Here is an 18,140-nt window from a genome sequence, read left to right as displayed (position 1 = left end):
GCGCACAGCCCGCTTCTGTGTTCCTCTGAGCGTGCCCCTCCCAAGGCCCCGGAGCCCCACTTGTGTGTGCCTGTCGTGGCCAGGGGCACGTGGCTTACAGGCTCCTTTCCCTGCCCCAGCCAACCACAGCGACGAGCTGCGGCTCACGTTCCCCGTGCGGGACGGTGTGGTGCTGGAGCCATTCCGCCTAGAGCACAACCTGGCTGTCAGCAACCACGTGTTTCACCTGCGACCCACGGTTCACCAGACGCTGATGTGGAGGTGAGTGTCAAGGAGCGCGCCGGTCCACGTGGGGTGAAGAAGGCGCCTGGCTGTGGCCCTGGGCCCGGGCGTGGCCTTGGATAGGCGGTAGCAGCGTTTCTTGCCGCCTTCACCTTTTGGTGTCATTGCTTGGGCCTTGCCCTGTGTAAGGCCCTGGGGATGTCACTGGGAACCACGGGCATGAAATGGACAAGCAGCCACAGCAAGTGGCCCAAGGGCAGGGAGCAGCTGTCTCTCACCACCGTCCTCATAGAGTGTTGGGAGACTTCCCAGAGGAAAAGGTGGCCAGCTCAGACCAAAGGCTGACAAGGAGGGTGTCTCTGAGTTGGCAAGGGGGAGCAGCAGCCAGGAATTTGAATGTAGCTCGTGTGGCCAGAGCCGGGAATGCAGGAGTTGAGGCTGGTGCGGAAGGCAGGGCTGGGTCAGGCAGGCTCTCAAGGCCTGCGGATTGCAGGGGCTGCCCACTGGGGGGCTGCTGCTCAAACACAGGGATGCACTTAGGTGCAGGGTCAGGAGGTCCAGGCTGGGCCAGGCCCTGTGCTCAGCACCTTTCACACAAGGTCTGTGTGCAGTGGGCAGTGCCTTCCCCTTTGATAGTTGAGGAAACTGAGGCCAGAGAAATGAGCTATCTTGTGTGAGTTCTCACAGCTAGCAAGGGGCAGAGCTGAGACGTGGGCCTGGGTCTTGGATGTAGAACCAAACCACGGTATCTCCACCCCTCAATCCGTCACCCTCACGCAAGGTACACACTGTCTCACCGTGCCTGTGACTGAGCCCTCTCGGCTGCCCAGTGAATATCTTGAGGTCAGGAGATGGGTCTCTGTGCTGGGTGGGCACACACACACAGATGGGTCTCTGTGCTGGGTGGGTACACACACACACACACATACACACACACACACACACATACACACACACACACACACACACACAGATGGGTCTCTGTGCTGGGTGGGTACACACACACACACACACACACACACACACACACAGATGGGTCTCTGTGCTGGGTGGGTACACACACACACACACACACACAGATGGGTCTCTGCTGGGTGGGTACACACACACACACACACACAGATGGTCTCTGTGCTGGCTGGGTACACACACACACACACACACATACACAGATGGGTCTCTGTGCTGGGTGGGTACACACACATACACACACACACAGATGGGTCTCTGCTGGGTGGGTACACACACACACACAGATGGTCTCTGCTGGGTGGGTACACACACACACACACACACAGATGGTCTCTGTGCTAGGTGGGTACACACACACACACACAGATGGGTCTCTGCTGGGTGGGTACACACACACACACACACACACACAGATGGTCTCTGTGCTGGGTGGGTACACACGCACACACACACAGATGGGTCTCTGTGCTGGGTGGGCACACACACACACACACACACACTCACAGATGGGTCTCTGTGCTGGGTGGGCACACACACACACACACTCACACAGATGGGTCTCTGTGCTGGGTGGGCGCACACACACACACACACACACTCACACACAGATGGGTCTCTGTGCTGGGTGGGCGCGCACACACACACACACACACACACACACACACACACACTCCCCACACTCCCCTTGCCATGCTGGGAAGGCCGTAGTGAGGCTGCCAGAGACAGCTGGTGTGGATGTTCAGGACACGGGAACTGGGACACTCATGCAGGAGGGCCAAGACTCCCACATAGGGACAGACCCCTGTGCAGCCTGCCTGGACTGGGGATCTGCTCCCTCTCCCCACTTCTTAGCTGTGAGTTCCCTCGCCTGGGAGGCTCCTGCTCCCTGCTTGGTTGTCACGAATGCACGGTCATTGTGGGGCTCCTGCAACTCCGTCAGTGCTGCATCCCTAGGGCCCACCTTGGGTGGGGTTGAGCCAGAAACAGCCCTGGCCCCGGAGGGGTGCTCCCTGCAGGGGTCTGGAGATGGGCATAACCAGCCTTGCAACTGGTCGAATTTGTGTTCTTCTCTCCCTCCTTCTGTGTCCTGGGGGAACGGGCATCACCTTACAGGGAGGGAAACCAGGGGGATGTAGCCGGAGCTCCGGGAATGCTGGGATGGGTTTTGATTGCTGTATGAGAAGGGGGATATCCAGGGTGAGAGGAAAACTCAGTGATCTGGGGGAACAGTCGTGGCCAGTGATGGGGTCCTGAAGGACTCAGTGGGGTGCCTTTCGAGGTACGCATTCTGGCTCAGGGTCACTGAGACCACGGGCAGGCCCCCTCGCAGAGCCTACCTGAGCCCCACCCTGGCCCCTCTCCAGGTCTGACCTGGAGCTGCAGTTCAAGTGCTACCACCATGAGGACAGGCAGATGAACACCAACTGGCCGGCCTCGGTGCAGGTCAGCGTGAACGCCACGCCCCTCACCATCGAGCGCGGCGACAACAAGACCTCACACAAGCCCCTGCACCTGAAGCACGTGTGCCAGCCGGGCCGCAACACCATCCAGATCACCGTCACAGCCTGCTGCTGCGTGAGTGGGTTGGGGGCCCAGGGCCGTCTGCCCACTCTGCAGGTGGCAGGACAGCACAGGACACAAACAGGCACATCGTAGGAGCATGAGATACTCGGCCCCTCTCTGCTACTCAGCCTTGTCCTTGGGTCACCGTCTCCCATCCCCACAGCTGCCAAAGTGATCTTTCAGAAAGACACCTCCACACACTTGCAGGACCCCCCATGGCCAGGGCCCGTAGAATGAACTTCAGACTCTGGTGGCCTTGAAGGCCGCCGTGCTCTGGGTCAGACGTGGCCTGCTTCCCTCGCACACTCAGCCTCCGTCCATCGTGCATGCACCTCTACTCCCCTGCTGCAGGCCCCTCCTGCTGGGCATCTCCTCCCCATCTTCCGTTGGTGTCCCTCAAAGCTGTGTTCTGCCTTTACCTCATTCACAAATTTTTATAATCTCAGCACCTTCTCCCCCAGATTCAACTCCACCAAACCTGGAGTTAACTCCTGATCCTATTGTCTTAGAGTTGTGTGTATGTTTGTGTGTGTCCCTCCAACCCATGACTTGTTGCTCTGGGACCACGTCTGAGCCACTCTTGTGTCCCCAGAGATCAGGCTAGCACACAGGCCTTACTCAGGAACTTCCTGGACATAAATTACCTGCTGTGCTCTGCTGGCCTTTCTAGGGGACACAGGAGAATGAAACATTCAGATCCTGCCCTTGCCAGCATAAGGGCACTGAGGCCACACAGAGATAGGAGTCACAGGACCAGGGATGCCGTGTGGGGCTGCACAGCTGTCAGAGGGAGGAGCCTGGTGGGGAAAGGTTGGGGTGTGCAGTCCTGGAAGGCTTCCTGGAGGAATGAAGCCAGAGATGGGCCCTCCGGCAGGAATGGCAAAGGACACTTGATGGGAGGCAGTGGGGGGGGGGTTTAGGAAGCAAGATGGGCTCCAGTCCTGGTGCCATGTGTCCCATAACCTCATCCAGGAGGTGTTTCAGTGTCAAAGTCCACCTTGTTAGCCTGGAGTAGAGGCAGCTGTCCAGAGTGGTGACCCCAGCCTGGTACCCTGGATGTCAGGTCCCAGGACACATCCTGGGCCTCTAGGGTTCTCTCTCACAGGTCCAGGAGGATCCTCTCCCAGGATGGTATCGCTGTGGGATCTTGGGGGCAGCCTAGGGCTGTGGAGGCTGCAGGTGGGGTAGGCATGGGGACTGTGGGTGGGGACTGAGGGTCCACTCTCTCTCGGCAGTCCCACCTCTTCGTGCTGCAGCTGGTGCACCGGCCGTCCGTCCGCTCCGTGCTGCAAGGCCTCCTCAAGAAGCGCCTCCTGCCCGCAGAGCACTGTATCACGAAAAGTAAGTCGGGGTTGGGGACAGAGTGAGAGCCAGACCCCAGCCCTGCCTGAGTTTGGGGCTGAGAAGTGGTCACTGTTCACCCAGTACTGACCTTTGGCTCCATGCCTATCGCCACTGGGCCCTGGGTGTTCCTGAGCAGTCCCCACCTTGGCTTGTGCTCTCCTTCTGGAGCTGTTGTGATATCAGTTGAGCCAGGTACTGTAAGACCAAGTGGGAATTCTGTGACCTGCCCTGTGTGGAGAAGGGCCAGCTGCCCAGCTCAGGAGCCAGGACAGACACATACAGCAACAGCACAGGACATGAGGCAGGTTAACACTAAAGGCCATGGTTATGACAGTCTAGGTGTGCTTCCTGGAGGAGGTGATGGCCAGGGCAGGCCTTGAAGGACAGGCAGATTTAGAGAAGGGGCATCTTCACTGGGTGAAAGCTATGGGGGGTGGATTCCAGACTGGCCTGCCCACCTCAGCAGCTCTAGAGGGAAGGACTAGGCCTAGAGTCCACTTCTTTGGTGGAGATGCCCAGGGTGCCATCTCTTGGGAACACCATGTGGGGACACTGCCGCTCTTCTTCCCTTTGAGGGTGCTTCTTCACGTTACCTCCTGGAGCCCTAGAATTCCACCAGGCGGTTGTCCATTAAGTGCAAAAGCGCCTGGGGCTTTCACCGACTCAGTAAAACAATGTGCCAGGCTGGGTTTCTGTGAGCTTTGCAGAAAGTCCCCCATTGCTAGTGAAGGCGGGGCCTGTTCTACAGATAGTGGAGCTGCTGCAGCCACCTCCTCAGGCACATGCATGCCACATGGGTCACACAAGGAGGCTGCTATTTCAGAGTGCTAGGCAGCCCTGGGGCACCCGGCAGTCTGACCACTCCACTTTGGACCTTCCCAGTGTTTGGTGAGGGTTGGGGAGAGAACCAGGGTGAGTTCCAGCTGCACCAGAGAGTGGGGAGCTCGTGCAGACCTGCCACCTCCTCACCCACCTGTGCCTCCCGCCCACAGTCAAGCGGAACTTCAGCAGTGTGGCTGCCTCGTCAGGCAACACAACCCTCAACGGGGAGGACGGCGTGGAGCAGACGGCTATCAAGGTGTCTCTGAAATGCCCCATCACATTCCGGCGCATCCAGCTCCCTGCCCGAGGCCACGATTGCAAACACGTCCAGGTGAGCGGCCCGGGAAGTACACTTCAGGACGAGCCACCTGGAGTCTGGCTGGGATGGCGAGGGAGAGGCAGGGGGGATGACAGGGCCCATGTAATGGTCCTCCCAAAGGACGTCATGAGATCAGCAGTGGGCCCCACTCATGCATTTCAGACATCATCTGTCCTTTGAGCATCTTCTCTGTGCTCAGGGTTGGGTTCCAGGGGGCTACAGAAATGGGTTTAGATAGGCTCTGCCCTGATAAGTCACAGATGCCAGCTGGAAGTCCTGCACATATGGTCACAGTGGGCTCGGGACCCGGAACAGGGGCACCTTTGCCTGGTTTGCTGTCGTGTCAGGGCCTTGCCTGGAGCAGGTTCTCAGGAAGTGGCTGTGGAAGGAAGGATTGTCACAGTCCGAGCAGGCTGCGACAGCCTTGTGCAAAATGTGGGCAGCCCAGGCTGCGGGACATTCACCAGTAGAGGCTACTCAGGGAGGGTCTCCGAGAAGAGGGGTACAAGGAGCCCCTCTGCAAGAACCTGGGTATGAGCATGTAAAGGGGCCCAGGGCTGGCTCCCTCAGCACACCCCGTCACCCACAGCTGGTACTGAGGACTTCATCATGGGGCAGGATCCTCCCTCCCTCCAGGAGAGAGTGTTGTGAGCACAATGGACACTCTGGTCACTTTATTTGACACAGATTGATAAACTTTATCTGATTGGTCCCCGGTGCCTGGGCTGGACTGAAGGGGTGGCCAGAGTGCAGGCCCCTGGCCTCAGGGAGAGGCGCTGTCGCAGGGCAAAGACAGTGAGAGTCAGCAGCGGGGGGGACCAGGAAGGCTTCTCAGAAGACATAGATCTGGGGCGTGGGGAGGTGGGTGAGGGATTCTGGGGGTGCAACATGGCTGGTTCATGCTGTGAGCAGCAGAAAGGTAGCTTGGCTTTTGCTCCACCCAGCCGCATCCCCGTTCGCTCCCACTGCCTGTCTCCCTCCTTGACAGGGAAGTCTCAAGGGTTTCTGACAGCCCTGGTCTCACCTGTCTGTCTATTTGTCTGTGTCTGGCCTCTGCAGTGCTTTGACCTGGAGTCATACCTGCAGCTGAATTGTGAGAGAGGGACCTGGAGGTGTCCTGTGTGCAAGTGAGTGATGCCCCTGAGGGGCTTTCCCCCAACTGTGGAGGGACGGAGCTCCTTTGGCTATGCTCTGGCCCTGCTCTTCAGGCTCTAGCCATGTCCACCTGCCCTAGAAGCAAAAGAGAGAACACAAACGGCAGTGGGGCTCACATTACAAGGGCTCTGGCTGACCTTTTGTGTGAAGCTGTCAGAGGCACCCTCTCCTGTGCCTCTAATACTCACCAGCATCTGCGGCAGCATCTCCTTGACCCAGTGGGGAGGGGTAGGCTATGCCCCTGCCTCCTGAGGTCCAGGAGCAAAGGCCAAGCCTGCCTTCTCCTTTTCCAGTAAAACCGCTCTGCTGGAGGGCCTAGAGGTGGATCAGTACATGTGGGGGATCCTGAATGCCATCCAACAGTAAGTGGGGCCCCCAGCTAGGGGCAGGTGGGAGAGGGGGTGGGAATGCAGCCTAGATTGGAGAGAGATGAGCATGTGCACAGTCCTGAACCCCCTGCACAGACCGGCAGGTCTTACCCACACCCCTCACCTCCTGTGACTTGACCTCAGGGGCTTCTGGATCTGGGGACAAATGAAAACTCCAGAGGGGATGAAACTCAGCCAGAGCAGGGAGCTGATAGGGCCCCACTGCTGCTCCCTGGGTGGGAGGCCCTGAGGCCAGCTGCCCCCTGCCCAGCCATTTGCTCTTCCAAGCCTCAGTCTCCCCATCTCAAACAGATGTAAAATCCCCACCAGGCTTTCTGTCTTGTGCAGTGTTGACAGTGGGGGCAGGTGGCCTCAGCAACGACACCTCAGTGTCTGTCTGAGCTAGAGGCTTTCGTGTCCAAAGCTTGGTCCCCCAGAGCCTCAGCTCTGCCCTGTTGCTCCCCCAGCTCCGAGTTTGAAGAGGTCACCATCGACCCCACGTGCAGCTGGCGGCCAGTGCCCATCAAGTCGGACCTACACATTAAGGATGACCCCGACGGCATCCCCTCCAAGCGTTTCAAGACCATGAGTCCCAGCCAGATGATCATGCCCAATGTCATGGAGATGATCGCAGCCCTGGGCCCCGGCCCATCCCCCTACCCGCTCCCACCTCCACCTGGGGGCACCAACTCCAGTGACTACAGCAGCCAAGGTGAGTGGTGCCAACGGGGGAAGAGGAGGCAGCCACAGGTCTAGCGGGGGCACAGGATTTCTGTGCTAACTAACGACGGGCAGAAGGGGGGTGGTGAAGAGGTAACACACCCCCCAAAAATAATCCCCAAAGCACTGGATTTGAAGTGGGTATACAACTGCCAGCTCTTCTCCAGCCAGTTTTACTGTGGCCACTAACAGAACACTCCCACCTGGAGTTCTCAGCTCTTCCTCCAGGCCTCCTGGGGACAGAATCCAGGCACCTGGAATCCCAGCCTTTGGCCACCAAGGTCACTGTCACTGGTTCTCACTCTTCCTGCTGCCCAGACAAAGCCTTACCCCTTACTGCCCTTTGGTTCCTGGAAAATACCCCACCTTCAAACAAAGAGTGTGGCAGCTCCCCTGCCAGGATCCCTGATCTTAAGTCTCTAGGGCTCCTGGGTGATCAGAGGCCCATAGAGGTTAGCCCACCCAGCCAGGCTCCTACAACAGGCCATGGGCCCCAGCCTCCCAGATCGCCACATGGTACGGGGCACAGTGGCTGGAGAGGCCAGACCGCTGGTTTCTAATGGTGTCCTCGAGACTGGTGTAGCTTCCTTTGTTACCACTCCCTCTGGGCCTGTGTCTTCCCAGGTATGAAATGTGGTCATGAGGGTGAATAGATGAGCAGATCCTGTTAAAGGCTCAGGCTTGGTCCTTGTTCCATGTCCTCACCCCCTCCCACCAGGAGCCTGGTGCACCCCTTCCTTCCTCCCACCCTGCCCTTCTTCTGTGGCAGTCGAGCAGCACACGCCCCCGGGTGCGTGGTGCCCAGGACGAGGCTGCCTCATGGCTCCACGGTGCAGCAGGAAGTCTGAGACTGCAGGAGCCAACTCCAGCCTCGAAGAGGAACAGGGCTTGGCTTGTGCTTCTATACACTCCCTCCCCACTCCCAGGGGTGGCCACTGTCCCTTTGGGTGACCGTCCCCCTTTCCCCATCTCATTTCCTCCACAGGCAACAACTACCAGGGCCATGGCAACTTTGACTTCCCCCACGGAAACCCAGGTGGGACGTCCATGAACGACTTCATGCATGGGCCCCCCCAGCTCTCCCACCCCCCAGACATGCCCAACAACATGGCAGCCCTCGAGAAGCCCCTCAGTCACCCCATGCAGGAAACTGTGAGTACCTCCACCTGTCCTCCACTTATCCCCACCCACTCCCCAGCCTCTGTCTGGGCCTGGTAGAGGCAGAGAGCTCTCCATTGGGACCTTTCTGATGTGGATACCCTGCTTCCCCCCAGGCAAAGGGGAGGACTAAGAATTGGGTCTGGGGGCTCAGAAGGTAGTAAGGGGCTGGGTCATAGCCTATGACCCAGGACTTCGGATACTCTGGAGATGGGGGAAGAAGCTTCGGGCTCCTCCCTGAACACATACTCTGTGCATACACATGCACACGCACACACATGCACACACACATACACGTGCACACATATACACGTGCACACATGTATACACATGCACACGCACACACATGCACACACACATACACGTGCACACATATACACGTGCACACATGTATACACATGCACACATCTCTCTCCCTCCCTCCCTCCCTCCCCCCTCCACTTACATACTTACACTGGCTTATTGTGGTTCCAGCCACCTAGAATTTTGTCCCAAATGCAGGCACTTATTCCCTGAGGGTCTGAATCTTCCAGGTATTTCCACCTCCTGCAATAAGAAATGCTAGGAAGTGTAATTATCCTGAAAATATTCCTTCTTGTTCTGTTTCACATTTATTAACATACACTGTGTTGCTTAGAAAGCCTCTTATCAGGTAAGGTGTCCTGTGCTGTCCACAGGCTGTCCCTTCCTGTGACCCCAACAGCGACAGCAGCAGGCGGCCATCCATCCCCAGAGTCCTCATCTAGTGAGTGCTGGGTGATTCCGCTCAATTTGGCAAACATTTCCTGAGCTGAGCTCTGACCAGGCCTCGTGCCAGGTGTAAACAAGATAGACGGGGGCCTCATGCTAATGGGGCACACCTTCTGGCAGTGCCTGGGCAGAAGAAGAACAGTTGGTGTTTTGGGGAGACTGAGGCCTGAGGACTGAAGTGGCTTGTCTGAGGCCTCAGTCATTCTGGTCTCTCACCTTGTGGGGGAGGGACAGTTGCTGAGGCCCTGGCAGCAGTTCCTGGGCCACACCAACCAGAGGGAGTGTCCAGGGGTCTCACCAGTGCCTGGCAGCAGGGTCGGGTGGGCCTACACCAGAAGGCACCCCTCCAGGCCTGTCACCCTCCATTGCGTGGGCCTGTTAGGAAGGGTCCTCTGGATTGTATACACCTGACAAGGAATTGGCTCTGCCACTGGGCGGGGGGCTGCCCTGTGGGCCAGAGCCATCCCTGACTGTTAGCAAGAGAATATTAACCACAACGTGAGAAGCAACGTGCAACTTTCCCTCAGGACCCCTGGATACCAAGTCGGAAATAGCTGCTTTGTGGAACTTTTGCCAAGTTTTCAAAAGTCACTCTGCACCGTGGGGCTTCCGACTTCTCGGGACTTTTCTCCTGGCTCCCTTTCCTTGGGCCTGCTCCCCAGGACCTCGGCATCCCACGCCCAGATCACACTCGCACGCACACCACACACCCAAGCCCTCACAGTTACTAGCACTGAAAATGGCGGTGGGAACACCGTGTACTTCCTCCTGTCACCCAGGCTTTCTCCTGTCTTCTGTGAGGCCTGCTGCCTGCGTTCTGTGCAGAGGCACCTGAGCCCCCCAACATGCCTCCTGGATGGCCCTGTTCTTCCCTGTTTCTGAGCTCTCACTGGAGGGTGACTGGACCCAGAAGTGCAGCTGTGCGAGGTGGGGTGGGCAGCCCAGCCGGAGGCAGCTGGGGAGGACTCCCCTGCACACGGACCAGCCGGGGGGCTCCCGCCAGGCACTAACGTGCCCAAGGACTCTCCCTTGGCAGACACAGGAGCACCTGTGTCTCAGGGGGCTCAGAAAGCATCTGCCCCCTCCAGGCCCTGAGATGTTCCAGCCTGTGTCAGGGCCAAGCGGGAGAAAACTGCATCAGAAGATCCAGGGACTGTCTGTCCTGAGCTGGGGTGTTCACAGGAGTGTGGAACCCTCCGTGACCCCCCGGATGGGCACCGTGGGTAATTCAGAGGGGTGGACCAGGTGTTCCCAGGCACGGGCAGGAGACGTCAGCTGGCCTCTCATTGACAGTTGTGATGGTCTTTCCTCCAGCCCCTTCCTCATGTTATAACCCACATGTAGGTGTCCTAGGGTTCCAAGCCCCCCACTTGTGCAGTCATCTGCTCTTCTTGGGGCTGGGTTGGAAGGGCACTGTGCTGCCTAGGGACACACAGGTGTGGGGCCCTACACCCCAAGAAGAAGTGCTGCCTGGACCGTGGGCAGGGGCCCACCCACAGCGAGGCCTGGAGAGCAGCGTTTAGGAGAAATAGGAGGTGGAACCAGGGATCTGGGGAAGACCAGGGATGGGTGGTTGCTATTCCCAAACTCACGAAGGCCCAGAAGATGCAGTGAGGGTGAGGCGGACTGAAAAGACCAAGGAAGCATTTGGTCACCATGCTGCCTGTTCTGACTGAGTGGCCTGGTGCATCAGTGACCACCTCCCCGCTGCGCCACCAGTGAAAGTGGGGCTGGGAGCCTGTCACGGATGCTCAGACTGGGGGTGGGGGCTTGGGCTCGGCCTCCAGAGGATTCCCCAGGCCTTTCACTCTGAAAGAAGGGCCTGCCTGGGACATTAAACAGACTGGCCAGAGGAATGTTTGCATCTCGCTCGCCCACCTGCCCACAGACAGCCCAGCTTTCAGTGCATATGCACTGAGGGATGGGAGTCCCCTAGTGTATCTTAGAGAAGCACTGCTTTCCCCATCCCCAGCAAGGCCCCAGTCAGTGCACTGTCACATGGAGTCCCCCGTGTCCCAGGAGGCCTGTGCTGGAGGCCTGCTGCTGACCGGCTGGGGTGGCCAGGAGGAAGTGTGCTGCAATGCAGCTGGCCCCCAGGTGCCCGCCCTACCCTGTCCTCTTGACGTCAGCAGAATCTACCCGGGCCGCAGGCAGGGCTGGTGCCATCCCCGGCCGCTGCACACCTGGGGCTGTCGGAGGCACTGTGTGCCTAGTGCTGCCCCTGCCCAGGCTCCCGCGGGGGCGCAGACCCAGGTCCAAGCCGTATGCCTGCCGCCGCTGTCTGTCCGTGTCTGCTCTCGCCGCCGGCCCTCGGGGCCTGCACCGCACTGCCGGCAGCACCCTCGCCTCCTGCTCCCGGACACATGCCCATTGCTTCTCCATGCCGCCCTCGCTGTTGTCTGCGTGGTGACACTGTTGGGGTGGGGACCGAGGCCCCTGTCCCGCCTTCCTCTCCATGGCCTCCTGATTGGCAGTCTCGTGGGAAGACATTCTCGTTTCCTGCCCAGCACAAACCACCACTCAGCTTTGCAGAGGGCGGCTGTGTTTGGGGTTTATTTCCCTGGTTTCGTTTGGTTTTCATTTTCTCCAGGCATCTCGTCGCTGTGCCTCGTCACCTCACCTTTCTTTTCTCCCACTCTCTCCTCCTCCACAGATGCCACACGCTGGCAGCTCTGACCAGCCCCATCCCTCCATACAACAAGGTTTGCACGTACCACACCCCAGCAGCCAGTCAGGGCCTCCATTACATCACAGTGGGGCTCCTCCTCCTCCTCCTTCCCAGCCTCCCCGGCCGCCGCCACAGGCCGCTCCCAGCAGCCATCCACACAGCGACCTGACCTTTAACCCCTCCTCAGCCTTAGAGGGTCAGGCCGGAGCGCAGGGAGCGTCCGACATGCCGGAGCCTTCGCTGGATGTAAGTTGGGGTGACCACTCGCCTTGGCCTGGGGCTGGGCCTGGCACCAGGACTTGCCGCAGAGAAGGGGTGGGTGTTGAGGGCTCAGGCCCTGGGGGGAGGCGGGGGGTGGGCCCCAGCCAATTTCTCCTGGCTCCAGAACCAGGAAGCCCCACAATGGGGAATTGTCACTGAGGGTCCCCTCCTCGACCCTGCCAGCCCCTGCCCTCAGCACCCTTAGCCACAGCCCTGTACCCAAGTCCTTTCCCACCCTCCACCCAGGCCCTCTTAGGATCCCTGGGGCCAGGGGTTTGGAGGCAGCACTGGAGAGTCCCTGCCCTTCCCACCCTTCCCCATGTCGAGCTTGCTGTTTCTGTGTCTGCCACACTCTGGCTCGAGGTGGGGGTTGGGGGCAGGGGACCTGGAGTGCCAGGGCCCCTCTGTCTGTCTGTCGGGTGTCTGTCTGTCTCCAGTCTTCTTGTCATGTGTTGTCCATGCCCTGCTTCTGCTTGCTCCATCGCTTACTCCGAGAGGCCCCTGTGTGGGGTGACACAGAAGGTGGGGGACAGCAGGATCAGCCTCGGGTCACAGCTGGAGGGCAGCAGGTCAGAGTGGGGCTGAGGTTCAGGGGTAGGGGTCTCCCACCTCGAGGCCTGACTGGTCTGGATGGCGGAGCAGGACACTGAATGACTGCGCAGATGAACAGGGCTGGCCTGGATGGCACAGAACATGTGGCCTGCCCATCCCCGCCTGTGGGAGCCAAGGACTATGCTCGGCCCACACCCCTCGGCGCTAGACTCCCCAGAGGAGGCCCGCCCAGTGCCCAGCCGCTCTCGTCCCTTACCCCCAGCCCCACTCTGTCACCACTGTCCCGGCAGCATCAGAGGCTTCGTGGCAGATGGGATCTCACCCAACTCTCCTCCCCAGACCAGGCTAGTAGAGACACTTTTAGACTCATGAGGCTGCCCCAAGCGATAGGAAGACTCCCAATCTGTCACAGTAGAGAGAAGGGACACTTGGTAGCCTCTGCCAGATGCTACAGGCTCACCAAGAAGCAGCGAGCTCTTGGGAGAGGTCCAAGGACCACCTGGTCTTTCCACCAGCCCACCCCCTTGTGCTTTCATGGGAAACCATGTGATCACTGCTGGGAGGCCGGTGTGACCCCCAGAGCCTTCGGGCAGTGTCTGAGGGGACAAAGGAACACTCTGGTCAAGAGGAAGCTCCTTGACCCACCAAGAGGCCTCCCTGGTTGTGTGCAGGGCTGAAGTCCCTTCCTGAGAAGGGTCAGTCCAGCTCAAGTCTCAGCCACTCCCCCAGGCTTGAAGTGCACATGGCTGGCTGCAGACTGGGCGTGTGGTCTGGGTGTGTTTGGGGACAGCCAGCAGGCCCACGCTCAACACTGTTAGTTCCCCTCTTCTGGCGAGGACCCCAGGTGGCAGGTGGAGCGGAAGTGGGAGGGTGGGGGGTGTGCTCATGCATCTGTCGCCTGCGCTGGCCTCTTGGCTGACGCCTCATCTGGACTCCCATGCTTCTTTTCCAGCTCCTCCCGGAACTCACAAATCCTGATGAGCTCCTCTCATACCTGGACCCCCCTGACCTGCCGAGCAATAGTAATGATGACCTCCTGTCTCTATTTGAGAACAACTGAACGCCACCCTCCGTCGGGGCCATCCCTCCCACTCTGCCTCCTGCCCTACTGCCCCACACACTTTTCCACCAGGGAGCCTGTGCCCTCAGACCACCCCTCACCTGGAACCCCAGGCTCAGGGGGTAGGAAGCCTTCCCCTGCTGCAGCCTTCTCAGAGCAGAGGGGGCAGGGAGGGGGCCTGCGTCCCGCTCGTGCACTCTGGGCTTGGGCCCAGGCTCAGAACAGGCCCTGAAGACGACCCTCCTGAGGGGAATGGCCCAGTGAGAGGGCACGCACTGTTGGTGGCTCCCGGTCCCTCCGCGTATGTTGATTCCAGACAGCCTTCCAGTGCCCCCAAGGTTCTTCCATTTTCTAAACTGTAGCCCTGCCTCCTGCCGAGAGCCTCCTTCAAGTGACTGTGGAGCCTGAGAGAGGGCCCCCTCAAACCCAGGTGGGCCCCAAACCTTGGAGGAGCAGTGGCAGTTGGTGGTGGTGAAGCCCGCCTGCCCACCACCCACCACAGAAAAGCACAAACCTCTGGGAGAGAACATCTCTTGGTCCAAGGGTCGCCATTTTGACCCTTGACCTCTAAACCAAGATACCCTGTTAATGCTCTCTCGGAAAGCAGAGGAAAAGGACAAGATCCTGTGTTTGAGAGAGGGTATGCCATTCCCTCTGGGAGACTGGTGGAAAGAGGGGGTCAGGGCCTCCCAGAGCCAGGACGACACCTCGGATGGCTCTGCAACCTTCAGGCTCAGACCAGGGCCCAGCCTTGACGGCAGCAAGAGAAGAGCACGAGCGTGCGCCCAGCCAAGATGATCGTGCCCTCAGTAGGGGCAGGGGGTGCCGGGCCGAGTCGAACAGGAGCAGCAACTTACAGCTGCTCCAAGCCACTCCCTGTTTTTAAACAACAATTTAAAGCTATGAAGTCACGTGGAGAAAAGGAACGTTGCACTCGGACAGCAAGGAAACCATTTCTCTCCATGTGTCTGTTCCTTCCTCGTGCTCCCTTCTGCCTCTCCAAGACTGTTCCATGGGACACCCGCTTCCCTCTGTGTCCTGGTTCTTGTGTGTCCAGCCAGACAGGCAGGGGGCACTTGGAAGGGGGTGGGGTGCTCAGCAGCAGGAGCCAAGGGCTGCCATGTGTCCAGTCTCTGTCTGTCCTTGTGCTCAAGGCTGTGCCGGCTGGCTGCAACCCAGGCTTTCACCACACGTGCCAGGACGTGCTTGCAGGCACCACGTGGTGTTTCTTTGGCTGCCTCCCCTACCCTCTGGGTCCCCACCAGCAAAAGCTCCTCCCACACTCCTGCCTCACCCAAGCAAAAGCAGCCTCTGGCCCCGCTCCACTGCTTCACTCCATCTAGCTTAGTGCTCCCCAGGGTCTTCCTAGGAGCTTGTGCGTCTGTTTCGTTTGAGGCCCATCTCTGCCCCCCTAAGCCGCATGGCCTGTGGTGATGCTGGGTTGTCTGCTCACTTGGGTCCCGTCTAAGTCCTTTGCGCCCTTCCCTGCTGCTGCCCGGCACCCTGGCCTGCTCTCTCGTCCACATCGGTGATCTCTATGGCAGTCTCTCTCCCCGTCTCCCCTTTGGTGGGTGGTCCCCAGCACTCCTGTGTGGATTTTACCAGAAAGGTGGCCCCTGCTGTTGACTTCCAGCCATTGTACCAGATGGCACAAGGTTTTCTGTAGGAAAGCTGCCATTCCTCCCCACCCTTTTTTTTCCTTTGTCCTGTTGTCAAGTTTTTTGCGAACAGTGTGTTGTTCAGTATGCAAATCAATTATTTTAATGAATCGCTTTTGTAAATATCTTTGTGAATATTTTAGTATCGTCTTTGATAATATTCAACATTTTCATGACCTGGTTATAGCCTTTGCTGGTGTTTTTAAAATACCTTGACTCAACAACAAAGACCGAATCCTTTTTTTTAAAAAACAAAAACAAAAAAAAGCAACCAGGGCTATTTGTACAGATGAAGGGACAAACTGTATGGGTGGCTGTACTGGAAGTTGGAAGACCAGGCAGCTCACTGTAGAGCCGTCCCCCAGTCGGCTGGGGGTGACAAGACAATGCCAGGTAGCATGTGAGCTGTCCTCACACAGTGCCTGTTGCCTCGCAGGCGGCCACGCTCTGTGTCGGACCATCTGGGAACGTTTAGCTCCAGACAGACTTACGATGCCTTCCTTAGGAGTTCCTGCTTCCTGCCATGATATTTTGCCCAGAAAGGCCTGGGATCTACTGTGGTTCTTATCAGGGAGTGCCCAGACTCTGCTCACAGGCTACACACAGCTTTCTAATACATGGGGTCTCGATGCTCCCTGCGGCCCAGGATCCTCCCCCAGCCATCTCTGGGCTCAGTACCTGAGGCTGGTTTCCTGGGTTCCCTCCCAAGCAAGCCTCCACCAGCAAGTTCAAAGAGCTTTCCTTCCAGCTGGCCCTGAACCGTGGTGCCTGAAGCCCACACTCTGGGGACGTCCTTCTAGAGTGATTTTGGAGCCAGGCCAGGGTGTGAGGGCGATACAAAGGCATCCAGGGCAGGAGCAAGCCCCACATAGTGACAGATGCACGTAAAGGCAATATCCTTAAGCAGGGGCCGTCCTGAGCTCTGGAAAGTTAACTTCCCTGCTCCTTTGAGATGACTATTTGGAGCCATAAGTAACCTCAGCAAAAACGAGGCCTCCAAGCCACTTTTACGTGACAAGCATCCACGCAGCCCATAGGCATGTCTCTGCTGCCACTCCACAAGACGGACAGGGAGCCACCGGGCAGGTGGGAAGGGCCAGGTACAGGCAATCACCCCCGTCTTCTTGGTTTGAAGCTTTATCCATGTCTCATGTTCCCTGTAGCCATTTTATTCTTTAAGAAACTTCTAATACTTTCTCCCTAATGGAAGCCCTAACCCTCCCACAGAGAGCTACAGGTCTGCCCCCGACGGGCCTCGGGCCTGACCCGTCCAGACAGGGTAGTGCCAGCAGCAGCAACTCAAGGGACATGTGTACATATGTAAATGAGAAATAGAGACATGTCACCAGATGCATTCATTTCTCTCGGAATGTGTATTGTTTTTATTTTATGAAACGACAAAAAAAAAAAAAAAAAGGCTTGGAACTCCATCTTACGTGGAAAAACTAGATTGTTTGTTAGCGTTTGTGAGTTCCCCACATTTGTCTCACTCATGTAATATACTCTGACCCTGTGTGGAAAGGAATTTTTGTTCTGTTTTGTTTTTATTTTACCTACATGTACTATTTAGCTTCAGTGTACTAGTCCTGCCACCTGTGTATTTTTAGGGTGCTATGGAAATAATGAAAAGAAATGGGGATTTCAGAAGAAAATTGTAACCAGATTCATACTTTGTATAATTTTTGATATCATGATCGCAGGTGATCCACGTGCACACGCACACACGCCCACGTGCAGCCTGAGTAACCCACAGGAACCGTCATCGTCTTCGTACATCGTACGCACGATGCAATCATTTCATACTTTCAACTGGTCAGACAACTCATTGTGATTTCTAGTCTTGCAAAGCTGTATGTAGTCAGATGATGTGACAACCTCTAATATTTATCTAATAAATATGTATTCAGATGAAACCTGTATATTAGGTGTCCATGTGGTTATTTTGTATTTAAAGATCAAATTATTTGACTATTGCTAGACATTTCTATACTCTGTTGTAACACTGAGGTATCTCATTTGCCCATGTTAATTTTTTTCTAAATAAATTGACAAAAACGAAGGTTTGGCGAATTAGCTATTTTGTGGACATTAAGGAGTGCTTTGGGTGTTTCTGCTTTTGTTTTTAAACCACCACCCTGCCCTGTCACCCTGCACACACACAAACAGTTGTGTGCTGTGGGTGTTGGGCTGGAAGAGCCTCTGCCCCTGGCATCCCTGCAGGAGGCCCTGGAACCTGGGGGCAGGTGACAGTGTTCAGAGCCCTGTGCCTTCACCTGCTTCCGGCGGGACCCCTGTCTCCAGCAGGCTCTGCTCCCAGCAGTGGCACCTGCACGTGGGGCAAGTAGACTGCACAGCAGCCAGGGGCTGAATGGGGGTGGGTGGGGGACTGGGTCTTTACCAGGTGCTGGAGTCTCAGTTGGGATGTGACTCCAGATGACCCACAGTGTCCAGTCTCTGGTAGTTCCTTGTGAACTGTTCTGGGTTCCTGTTAAGCCACAGCAGGCACTGTTTGAAGCATTCAGGAATGAAGACGTGTGAGCACAGCCAG

General features: G+C 57.5%; 1 protein-coding gene across 6 annotated transcripts in view; it reads left to right on the top strand.

Annotated features, from left to right (window-relative positions):
* Positions 1-17,608, top strand: part of ZMIZ1 (zinc finger MIZ-type containing 1) — a 230,930-nt gene extending 213,322 nt beyond the window's left edge. For 5 of the 6 annotated variants that reach the window (XM_063102209.1, XM_063102210.1, XM_063102207.1 and 2 more), the window contains 10 exons: positions 120-261; positions 2,559-2,769; positions 3,993-4,098; positions 5,094-5,254; positions 6,302-6,369; positions 6,691-6,759; positions 7,233-7,477; positions 8,471-8,637; positions 12,047-12,307; positions 13,827-17,608. In XM_063102209.1, the coding sequence (XP_062958279.1) occupies positions 120-261; positions 2,559-2,769; positions 3,993-4,098; positions 5,094-5,254; positions 6,302-6,369; positions 6,691-6,759; positions 7,233-7,477; positions 8,471-8,637; positions 12,047-12,307; positions 13,827-13,934 (1,538 nt within the window). In that variant the 3' untranslated portion in view covers positions 13,935-17,608. The remainder of the gene's footprint in view (positions 1-119; positions 262-2,558; positions 2,770-3,992; positions 4,099-5,093; positions 5,255-6,301; positions 6,370-6,690; positions 6,760-7,232; positions 7,478-8,470; positions 8,638-12,046; positions 12,308-13,826) is intronic. The other variant, XM_063102211.1, reaches the window with a different exon arrangement.
* Positions 17,609-18,140: the final 532 nt, after the last annotated feature.

This window comes from Cynocephalus volans, chromosome 7 (genome assembly GCF_027409185.1).
Source record: "Cynocephalus volans isolate mCynVol1 chromosome 7, mCynVol1.pri, whole genome shotgun sequence".
NCBI classification, from domain to species: Eukaryota; Metazoa; Chordata; class Mammalia; order Dermoptera; family Cynocephalidae; genus Cynocephalus; species Cynocephalus volans.
Note: the sequence above shows the minus strand (reverse complement) of the source record. Positions and strands in the feature narration are given on the sequence as shown.